We start from the raw sequence: 12,126 nt of genomic DNA, 5'->3' as shown, positions 1-12,126 counted from the left end.
TCTCTCTCTCTCTCTCTCTCTCTCTCTCTCTCTCTCTCTCTCTCTCTGTGTGTGTGTGTGTGTGTGTGTGTATGTGTGTGTGTGTGTATGTGTGATGTGAGGAGGGTTGAAGATGTCAGAAGATGACGTGAAGTATTCCTGCCTTCAGTCTTATTTGTGATAGGGCCTCTTGTTTTTCTGCTGTTTACAGTAAGCTAGTGAGCCCAATGTCCATTCTCCTGGTAGGAACTCTCTGGGATTCCAGACACTTGTACTGCCTCTTCATGGTTTTACTGGTTGTAAGATGCATGTTTTAACTACTGATCTATATCTCAACCCAGTAGGAGGCAGGTGTCATTTAATCAGACTCATAAAGTTATGAATGCTGTAGAGAAAACAGATTCATCATCACGACTTCCGAACATTTATATTTTGTTCAATAAAAATCACTCCTGAGACCATACTAAATTATACCCAATGTTGTTCTTACTAAGGCATGTAGGGAAGACAAACTGTCTAACGGTTTCAGAACACTGAATAAATATCTACTGAACACCTATACCATTCGAAAAAGCCTGTGTTTGCTGGGAAGTATTGCATATTTTTTTACTTTTTACAGATGCAACACGAGCATAAAATTATGATTTGAATGAGAATGCACACAAATGAGAAGTACACATGCATGTGAGTCTTCTATACTAAAAGCAGACGATAAAGGACATCAAAAAGAGGAAGAAGTAACAGAAAAAAACATTAAAGATTTGTGGCAGTGTTTGCATTGGACCTTAAACAGTGGCTTGAGCATACATGTAAGGGAGACAAACAGTTCAGAGCTGATGTACCTTCAGTCTTAATCCACTTCTGCTGCTGGTCATACAGCACCGTGAATAAACTATGGAGGCTATTCAAAGAGAGTTGGCAGAGTCCTGAGGTAGTGCAGCACCCCAGAGTGAGACTGTGTGTGTGTGTGTGTGCGTGTGTGTGTGTGTTCTGATCTCTTACTTATAAAGACACCAATTTTACAATAAGAAGTAAACTCTAAGGATCTTACCTAATCTGATTCACATACCAAGAACGACACCTTCTAAAACTCATCCTCAAATCAAGGGTCTGCCTCACAATGGGCATTAAACTTCCAAACATAACCCTTACTTGTGGAGGCTCAGATACATAAGAAAATTTGTCCCAGATAAATGAAGGAGCTGAGAGTTAAATTCACAATCTGGCTTGAGAAGTCATCTCATGATTACTAAGAAAATAGTTATTTGAAGCATAAAAAAAACCTTATGGGCTGAAGAAGAAACTTTTATCCAGTTGGGAGATGGTGGCCAAAGAAACTTTGGAGAAACCAAAGCCAAGCTTTAAAATAGGAAGATTCCAATTTGACACAGAAGGGATGGAAAATGAGATGAAAAAAGACAAGAGATGAGCACACAAAACATGGGGGCATAAGAGGGCCTGGTGTGTGAGGGAACCGTGGGAAATGTATCTGATTGGTCCTCAGCTCATGTCTGTATCATGGTGTGAGCGAGTCATAGTCAGTCTATTCTATGTGACAGAGAAATGACATTGGAAAAAAGTATTAGAAAGAATGTCATGTCGAGAATTCCTCCTAAAAGACATTTGGACCTTACAGTCAATAGTCACCTACAGAACTACCCAAGATCCAAGAAGATAGCAGTCAGTCCTGTGGAGGAAACACTAGAAGAGGGAAAAAAACAAGAAGCTTCAGTAATATTTCAGTCAAGAGACAAGGGAGATTTGGGAGGACAGCAGTGGAAACAAGTATGAATGAACATTCCTGGGAAACATGGTTAGGCATTGCTGTGTGTGAGTATCTGAAAAGACATTCATACTCAGGGAAAGTTAGAGCCGGTCAGAAGATGGTGGGGAAAGCAACTATCAATACTTGCAAAAATAAATAATAAAATCATATCCTCAGCTGAATTAATTTTGCCTTCCTTTACTGACCCATGACAGTCCCCAGGGGTAACTGGCATTCTGAGTATTAGAGATGTGAACGTTCTAGAAGTGGGGGTTACCTTACATTCTATCTTCAATTTAACCTTGAGCATCTCTTCTCTTTTGCCTGTCATCCTAAACCTTCAGAGAGGCTATACCTAGCTAGTTAAGATATTAATTACTGGACGACCTCTCTCTAACCCTAAGAACATTCAGTGAGCCCTGAAATGCCTCTCTGGGTAGAGAGACCTGACATTCTAAACTGGCCCCAAATATTAGAATCTATTTGGACCAGCTGGATTGGATGATGGCTTGGGCATATTAGACTACTACACTTGACTGTCTCCTCCTTTAAGTGATTAACCCAACTGAATCTGGCAATTACCTAGATAGGAAACCACCCTTTAGGAAAGCTGACGCCCCTTGAAGACCTACAAAAGGAATGGGAGGAATACATGGTAAGATAATATACATTTCAAGAGCCCCTCCCCCATGCTATTGTTTATAGATCACTGTTAAGCCTGCCTAATTTCTGGGTTCTAACTCAAAAGGCATAACTTTTCTTTTCTTCTTCTATCTCATTTGATACAAACCAAGATCCTAAGCACACTTGCCGTGACACACAAGGTGTTCTCACTCTTCGGAGACACTCATCCCACCCTACTCCAATATGGTTGTTTGCTGATCTCTGTCGTTGAGTCTGCCAGGTTTCTTGAACCCTAATTCAAACCTAATTCTTCTCCAGCTTCCAGCAGCTGCTGAGATTTATAGGTTGACTACTCTGTTTCTCTCAAACTCTTAAAACAAAATGACCCTTGAGCTCCCTTCAGAATCCAGTGTTTTAATTTCCTTTATCATTGAGACTAAGAAGCCACAAAATAAAACCATGATTTCAGGGCAACAAACTTCCTATGACTGGCTACTATCATAGTGTACCCACAAGCTCAGTACATTAGAGGCTAATCAAAATCAGTATGTTTTAATAAAAAGATAGTCTTGGCTCTTGGATGAGTAACCAAATTTTTGCCACACTTTGTGTGTGTATGTGTGTGTGTGTGTGTGTGTGTGTGTGAATGTGCCGCATGTATGTGTGTGAGTGTATGCACCTGTGTATGTGTGAGAGAGAGTGTGCACACCTGTGTATGTGTGCTGTAAGTATTGCATGTAAGCATGTGGGAGCATGCTCCTATGTATGCACAAAAGGGACTAGAAGAGGTTGTGTCTTCCCTGATCAGCTCCCATTGCACTGCTTGAGACAGGGTCTCTCACTGAACTGGAAATCTACTCTTAGGGTTAATCTAGTTGGTCAGCCTGCTCCCAGGATTTGCCTGTCTTTATGACTGACCTTAATGCTGGGGTTTACAGGTATGTGCAGCCGTGCCACATTTTTATGTGTATGCTGAGGATTTGAACTTGGGCAAACACTCTTACCCACTGAACCAATTCTCCAATCCCTGCCATGAACATTTTGGGTGGAGAAATCTTTTCTCAAGACCTCAGAAAGTCACAGCATACTCCTGTGATACTTGAGCATGAATGTATCATTGTATGAAACCTATGTTCCTACCCCAGCAGCCTCATAGAGGATGGTTACATTCAATTGCTCTCTACAGGACTAGGACAATATTCTGAGTTTGTGAGCTTGGCAAGAAAGTGGATCTTACCCTCCCAAGCAGGAGGAAAGGATGACTCAGCCAGAGACTTATAATTCTGACTGAGAACTTCAGCAAAACAAGATTGTAAAACAATGTCAGATGAAGTAGGACTTCTTCATCCTGTCAATTTGGGGAACTAAAGAACCCTTTGCTAGGTCTACTGAGTCTTTTTCTTCATGTTCATGTTCTATATTTTCTTTGAGGTCCAGATCAACAATTGCTTCCTTTACAAAGACTTTCCTATGGCTGGGTAGATGCTGCCTCTGGTTTTACTGGTATGTGCTGTCTACATGCATTTATAGACATGGCTTTGGGTTCCAGAAGTTGGAAATAACACTATGTGCCCAGGCCATCACCCAATTCAGTTGACTTCATCTAAATAGCTGTCTATTCTGTCCACACGTATTACTTCCATAGATAACAATAGCTGCTGGTGTATACTGGCCCTAGACAACCTGTATGGCATTATTCTACATAGTTTACAATTATGAAATAATAATACTTCGTACTACCTTATGAGGTAATGGTAAGAATGAGAATAATGAAAAAAAACCTAGAAATTGAAACATTGAGTTGACCAGATAAATATAGGAATAGGTGACAAAGGCAGCCTTAGGAGTTCATGATCACTCTGCTCCAACTAACCCACTGCAGTGATCTCCAGCCTTCCCTCCTTAGCCTATTCACATTTTCATGCATTCTGTATCTAGAAGAATTGTTGTCCAAGTCTACATAGCTCCCACAAACCTGCAGTGTATTATATTATACGTGGTATCCTTCTCTTCAACTATTGGGTTCTAATTGTCTTTGCCTTCTGTCCCTTTCTAACCCCAGGATATTTTCACAGGCTCTTTCCTCCATCTAAAAGATTCTTATCTGGTCCAGATCTAACCTGCTAATGGATCTCTATTTACCCTGCATATCATTACTTAAATATCACAATGTGTTCAACTGGAGAAACCTTCTCTCTATACTCAGACCAGTTCAATTCTAACGGCTCGCAGTGGATCTGGTTATTGTCTCAATAGATTATAAACTTCTCTAAGGCCATTTCCATACTTCATTCATTGGCTTGTCTTAAGGGAAGAACCCCGTTTTTGATTCAAGAGTCATTCTTTTATTACCACAAGTTTGGTTTCTAGGCTAAAATGTAATTTTTAAAAATTATGTGTGTGTGTGTGTGTGTGTGTGTGTCTGTGTCTGTGTATGTATGTATCACATGCATGCACAAAATGGGTGTAGGTACCCCTGAAAGCCAGAAGAGGGGATCAGGTGCTCTAGAATTAGAGATACAAGTAGTTGTTACTAGCTCTATGAGTGTCTAGAGGTCTTAGGTATGAGACCTCTAGAAGACCAGTCAGGATCTTAACCCCTAAAGTGTTTATTTTAAATCCTGGGTCTGTTCCCTAGGGAAGCACACTAATATGGAAAATAGAACATGGTCATTGGTCCACATTTCAAAGGCTGACTATACCACCAAATCTTCGGATGCATAATTTCTCTAACCAGCTTCTTCACTGTAGTGGAAGCCACATTATGAAGATTGAGAAATTCTGACAATAATATTCTAGTGACCTAGCAACTAAGGACCCTAAGATCTTTCCCAGGTACAGCTGTGTGTCCTGATGCACAAATGGCTGATATGACCACAAAAAAAATACACAGCTGAGGCCCAGCAACAGTGCCCTCTTGCCTAGGTTTGCCCCAGGCCTCGGCCTCCTTTTCTATCAATCACTTGGCTGCACATATAGAAAGATGTAAAAATGCCAGGACGAGCAAGAGGCTTCAGGTTTACTAGAGACAGAGAAAAAGAGTAGGGGCAGAATGATCACAGTGTGAGCAAAGTTTCAACTAAGTGGAGGCATGTTCATATCTCAGCTCATTCTGTATCTGATTTAAATCTCATTCTATAAAGGAAGAAGCTGAGGCTTGGTATAAAAGTAACATTTATTTCCAGATGTAATTATCATCTTGAAAGTTTAAGGCTGAATAAACTCATTCTTTCTAGTTCTTTCTGAACTATGGCTACCTAGTTCAACTCAGCTGTTCTGGCTCAAGTGCCTCTCCAAACTGACTGATTCAATCTGGCTTCTCTCAGCTTCTCACTGAATTGCTCTGTTTGGCTTCAAACTAACTCTGGCAATTTGTTCTAATCTTCTGGCTTCTTATTCTCTGGCTTCAACTCCCTCTGCTGACCTGACCTGAACTGAATGAACTCAGGAGTAAACTCAATTCCACTGCACTCTACTCACTGCACTGACTCCCAACCGTCTGACTCTCTCCCTACACTGCTCTTAAATAGCTTCTCTTTCATGTACTGTTCTTCTGTGAGTTGGGCATATTCTATCTCTGACTCTTCCTGTCAAATCTTACTCTGATTCATCACTTAGTCTGCCCTTCAGTTAGATGTGACTTTCAACCATGGCTGTTTCCTTCTACAAACTGATTTTACCTTAAAGGTGTGTACTAGGGGCATGTCTTTATTCTAGCCAGAGGGATTCAAGGTGTGTAGCATGTCTGCATACCAGCCAGATCACATAGACCTAGGTTTTTGGATGTGATGCATTGCCAAAGCAACCATGTGGTTTGATTAAAATTCCTCTACAACTTGGAAGAGGTTCATGTCTCATTCATAGTCTCAGTGCAGGTAACAAGTGAACACTGCTACCCAGGGCTTCATTTCTACACAGAATTTGTTTCTTCTACCCAGAACACTCCCTCCAAGCAGGCCTCTCTCTTTGCTCTCGGTTCTCTGTAAGTGTACACCAAAAGTTCCAATCTTGATGATTCTTCAGGGTCAACTTGACCCTGATATATATAGGAATAACTAGGTAACAGTAATATTTGAGCACACTGTGTTTCAAGATTAATGAAGCATTTGAAAATGAATTATTCATTTTTGAGTCCTTATTTTTTAAAAAAGCTACATGCTGCTTGAGTGTAAAAATTAACTCTGAATTCTAAGTGATACCAAAATGTTAGCTACAGAGGGCTTTTTTTAAAAAATATTGTTTTGCTTTTTTATGTATTAACTCATTTTTTAATGTGCTGTACTTGAATGAATTAAACATAGTCATTGCCATTCTTTAATTCTAAATCCCAAAATGAGAGGTTAGATCTAGAAAAAAGACAAGAAAAACTGTCCCTTCCCTGAGATGTTGCCCCAGACCTAGGTCTGAAGTGAGGTGAGACTTAGACATTCATGCAAGGGATTCACCAGAATTTCTCAGAATGTGATTCACACACTGTCTTGCCTGAATCTCCAGAGATGCCTGTAAGACTCCTAGCCAAAGCCTATGCATTTGAGGTCTCTGATGATGCTGTCCAGGAGCCAGGATTTTCACAAGTGCTTCTAGATCCCAAACCATCCCAAACTATGTCCTGACACTTTAAGAAGCTCAGTAAAATTTTGAGACAACTAATGATTCCAACTATTAACTTACTCACTTCAAGAATATACTAGCTGTCATATACCTTTAAGTGTTTAAATAATAAATATGAAAATAACCAGTTTATCTTAGCAACCCTAAATGTAGATCAGTCCTTATTTTAACATGAGGGAAGTCAAATGCTGAAATACATACAACATCCTCTCTTCTTAAGCCCAGGGAAGGGGCAACTTACTGTCATACACTCAGGAGGAGAGCAATAGCTAACAATCCACTGATAGGGGGTGTGGGAGGGAGTTTCAGCTGTATATCTTGACAAGCTCACCTCTGTGGTCAATTCCTGGTTAAGTTTGTCTCATGTGAGAATGGCACACTCTGCAAACTAAGAGTCTCAGCATGCTCCCAGAGGAATAGGCTCTCTGACTCAACCACTAATTGCATGTTCGGGACACTCTTATTCTTCAGTATAAACTCAAGGACCGATTAATTTTCTGATAACTTACTTCCTTTTCTTACTTATTTCCACCATTCCCCCCCCCCCAAAAAAATACTGTTGCATCAGTTACTCTATTAGAATTGAGGGGATGGGCTATTAACTCCCAAAAGAAAGCTATGAACTGAAAAGCTTCTGCAGTCTAGGTAGCATCTTCTCTGTCACTAGCCTCTCAGTGTCTGTATTTGGCTTCTCAGGACTTACACAGATAGGAGTTCACTGTAGCTGGGGATCATATCCCCAAGCATGGCATGGATATGCATGCAGGTCTCCAAGGTTACTGAAGTCTCTCCATTAGGTAAGCTCTGAGAATTTTATCACCTTGGCCACGCAACATATTGCTTCACAATGTATCAACAACAACAATATCAAATACCACAAGAAAACAAAATTGGGAGCCTGTGTGGTGGCTCAGCATGTAATGGTACTTGCCATCAAGCCTGAGGACCTGGGTTCAGTCCCTGGAATCCACATGGATTAAGGAGAGAACCAACAGAGAGAACACAATGTTCTCTTACCACACATACTACTTCGAATATGTATACACACACACACACACACACACACACACACACACACACACACACTAATGTTTTAAAAATTCTTTAAGAATATCAGGTTTGGTCACTCTCAAGTCTAAGTCATAAATTCAATCCTGTCAATGACAGTATCTTCAACTTGGCAGATCACAAACTGGTATACTTTAAGAAACAGTTAAAAATCCCCAAAATGAAATGACTTCACTTATCAATCTGGCCAGGATGTTGCTAATGTATATAGTCACCATCTGTGTGGACAAAGAAGTGTCAGACATCATAGGACACTTGTGGAAATCTAATTTTAGGGGGACGGTATAAAATCTATAATCATAGAAGGTATTTTGAACCTTAAAATGAAACAGCTTGTTTTGATTCAAATGGCTGTGTGTGTTTCTGTGTGTGTGTGTGTGTGTGTGTGTGTGTGTGTGTATAAGAGAGACAGAGACAGAGAGACAGAGAGAGACAGAGAGAGAAAGAGAAAGACAGAGACAGAGATTCTCCAGTTCTGCCCCTTCCAGCATTAAACTTGTGTAGCGTGTAGTGTTAATGCATTGTTTGATTAATGAAACCAGGTGTTTTTGTTTCTTCTACCTGATGAATTCAGCAAACAACACTAGTCAAATGATGCCCCACCCAACCCTGGTCAGCTCTGTCGCAAGAAATTCAACCACCTTTTCTAGGGATGCCTACAGTGCGATGTGTGTACTCTACTGTTCCAGGTTTCTGGGGTGTCATTATGCCCTAGTCAGGCTACAAACCTAGTGACCAGGCAATCTACATTCCTTAGAAGCCAAACACTAAAAGTTCAACTCTGGAACCACCGTGCTCGCTCTACAGGAGCGAACCCCGAATGCGCGGTGCCTGGCCAGGGTCCCTCCACCTGTCCGCGGTGCGCGCGACTCGGTGTCCACTCACTTTGCCGCTGTCGCTCACGCCGAGGAGGTGATCGCGAAGCACCTCCATGGGGCAGGTCCAGGTGGAGTGGACGAAAGTCCCTCGGAAGATGAGCGCCAGCTGCGGCGTCCGAGCCGCACACATGGCAGCAGCGGGGCAGCGCGAGTTCACTGGCCAAGGAGGGCGCACCAGGCGGGCGCAGAGCGGTCCCTGCGGCTGCGGAGCGGGTGCTGCTGGCTCTCAGGGCTCGTCCTGCCCCCGCTTCCCCAGGCGATCGCCTGCCCCCTGCAGGCCGCGCCCAGGGGCTGGCTCCCTGCCTCCTGGATGCCAATAGGATTTTTCTCCTGCGAGTTGGCTCTAGCTCAGTGGGGTGTGGTTTTCCTCCCCACCCCTGCGTTGGTTTTGGATGCGTTAACTCCTTGAGTTATCGAAATCAAGCCACTCTAACTTGCTTTCATTTTACACCTACACTGTCTTCTCTGAGCCTTCTATACTCCTAGGGCCATTCAACTCCTCAACTTGAGCACCAGATACTGAACTTGCACAAACATGGCGACAGGTGAAAGGTCACTTGGAGCTGTACACCTTGTGGTCAGTTTCTTTTCCCGAGGCTGAGGAATGCAGACTACGTGTTCATGCTTTGCTGAGGTTCTGGAAGCTTGACTTATATGAAACTTTACAGGGATTTCCACCACCAAGGGTTAACCTAGATCTCAAAGTCCTCTCTTCCACTGAGGTCAATATTTTAGTCCTTTTGCCCACCAACATACAATACCAAGACTAACTTTTCTTGTGTCTGAGGTAAATAATTTGATGTATTCAGTTGTACAAGAGGAGAAAATGACTTTCCCAGCAGCTGTGAGCTGAAGTACAAGAGTAGGAATCTAGAGACCATCTGCAAGCTACCAGTCTGAGGTCTTCAATTCCTTTCATGAAAACAGAACCTGGACCATGTCACTGCAAAAACTGTCCGGGTTCCCCAAACAACAGCCTCAGGCTCCTGTAGTTAGGTCCTGCAGGCAGGACTTTCTGGTTACCTTCAATGTGTGGATCCCAAGTTTCCTCTGCCACTCCTCACAGCAATGGGCTTCCTCTGAATCTGACCCGGGAAGCCTCTCTTCATTTGTTTGCCTTAAGTAGTAACTCTTAAGTGACTGTCCCTGCCCAAGATTAACTGCCCCCTACCCAGAAGTTCCCATTCCAGGAATCCATCCTTCTCCTGCTACTTCATTGGTCATATCCCTCTTTACGGATGTCATTTTTCCATTTGTTACCATTTCTTTTTTAAATGTTAATATTTTATTTCTTGGATGATTTTTTACAATGCATTTTGATCATATTTACTCACTACCTCACTCTTCCTCCTAATTCCTCCCAGAGGAGCAAGATGTTTGCTTCAAGACTGAGTCTTCTATATGCAGGAAAACTGCAGCCATGTGATCGAAACTATACAGTAGTCTACACGAGACCTGAACGCGAACATTAGCTGACAATCAAGCTTGGTAGTGGGAAATCCCACAGGGCCTCTCTAGATGAAGTGCTACAGGCAATTAATGAGTGCAGAGAGGGTGAGTCAGTCTTCTTCAGGGATGAGTCCTGTAATTAGTTATCTGGCACCAAATGGTCACCTCTATAAACATATCTGTATCAGCAACAATAAATGGGCTAAGTTACATTTTTACGTATGGGTACATGTAGCAGATTACGATTCTAGTACCACCCTAGAGAAGAATTTAGAGATGTAGATTGTCAACAATGACCACCACCCTTAGAAAATATTTGGAAAAATAAAGTGATTAGTGAAGCTAGGTTGAGATGTTTCTACTACTGGCTCTGATGTAGAAAAAACTTAGGGAACAATATAAACTTCAGAAAGGCACACTATTAATAGATAAGCTAGGGACCTTTTATGGTCAGGGAACAAGAACAATGGCAGCACTGGCTGACGTGACTCTGACTGAAGCTGGACTGGTGATGATTGATTTCTTATAGCCATTTTTGCCCTCCGCTTCCTGGTATGATATGTTAAGAATTGTTGATGAGTAGGTATACATTTTGAGGATTTAAGGTAGATATGACTGATTTCTATAAAAACAAAGTTTAGATTTGTGAGTCTTTTAAGACTCTTATAAGATTACTTTTTTTTTATTTATTTTTTCTCAAACAGTAATTCATTCACACAGGGGTTATAAACACAGAAAGGCAGGATGTGGGGAAGGGAATGACACTGGAGTGTGGGTGATCAGAGGGAATATAGATATCATCAGAACTGGGTATCTGCTGGGTGAAGATTCAGGGGACAAGTCACTGTGACTCTGCCTATGACTCGCTTGTCCTTATATAAGTTGGTATTATCTGCCCAGGCTACCTATTTACAAGGTCTATGACTACTCAGGCTGGTAAATTTCCACAAAAGCTGCCTGTTTACAATAGCTTATAGCCATCTGTTTCAATGTTTTTCCACAGAGACCCAAGACTTGGTGTTAGTATACATGTATGACAGGCCTATTGCTGATTTTAGGCCTATGGCTGATTTTAGGCCTTCAGTGGGTAACCAGGGCTGCCTCTGACATCTCCTCCCTTCTCTAAGTATAGAAGGGCTGTGGCAATTCTAAGTTTGCGGGGCGGGGATAAAGGCCTGACCTCCAGTATTTGAAGGGGACCTTGTAATGGCTCCAGTCCCCCTGCCGTTGTCCAGTGAGGCATGAGGGCCATACCCGTCCCGATGTCTTTTTCCTGGAGAGGGGATACTTTTGACATCAACCCTTATGCAGTCAGGACAAGATTACTTTTAAAGATAAATAATAAAATAATTACTTCTGTCTTTGTAACCTCAAATTGCTAGAAAGAGAAACTGGCTGAGAAAAAACTATCTTGCTTGCTTACACTTTGTTAATCTATATAACAAGTTGCTTGGTTATGAATGTACATGGGTTTTCTTTACCTGTAGTATATAATGTTATTTCTTGTATAGGTATTGGAAAGCACGTTGTTTTTCATAATCATTTATTAGAAGAAAACTAACACATAGTCACAATATAATTGTATACTGCTTGAAAGATTTTGCTGGGATATATAAGCTATGGAAGAAATAATAAAGTATGGTGTGGTCAGAACAGTGTTTCTCCATCCATCAACTCTGTGTATATGAATAAGGTTTGTGTGAATGGGAGTTGGAACACTGTTCCTTCTAACCACCGATTGTGTGTATTTAT

General features: G+C 41.7%; 1 protein-coding gene across 1 annotated transcript in view; it reads right to left on the bottom strand.

The window, feature by feature from the left end:
• Positions 1-9,254, bottom strand: part of Gda (guanine deaminase) — an 85,717-nt gene extending 76,463 nt beyond the window's left edge. The window contains exon 1 of the mRNA XM_028764028.1: positions 8,933-9,254. Coding sequence (XP_028619861.1) covers positions 8,933-9,055 — 123 coding nt within the window. The 5' untranslated portion in view covers positions 9,056-9,254. The remainder of the gene's footprint in view (positions 1-8,932) is intronic.
• Positions 9,255-12,126: the final 2,872 nt, after the last annotated feature.

Source organism: Grammomys surdaster, unplaced genomic scaffold (assembly GCF_004785775.1).
Source record: "Grammomys surdaster isolate TR1022 unplaced genomic scaffold, NIH_TR_1.0 141, whole genome shotgun sequence".
Lineage (NCBI taxonomy): Eukaryota > Metazoa > Chordata > Mammalia > Rodentia > Muridae > Grammomys > Grammomys surdaster.
Note: the sequence above shows the minus strand (reverse complement) of the source record. Positions and strands in the feature narration are given on the sequence as shown.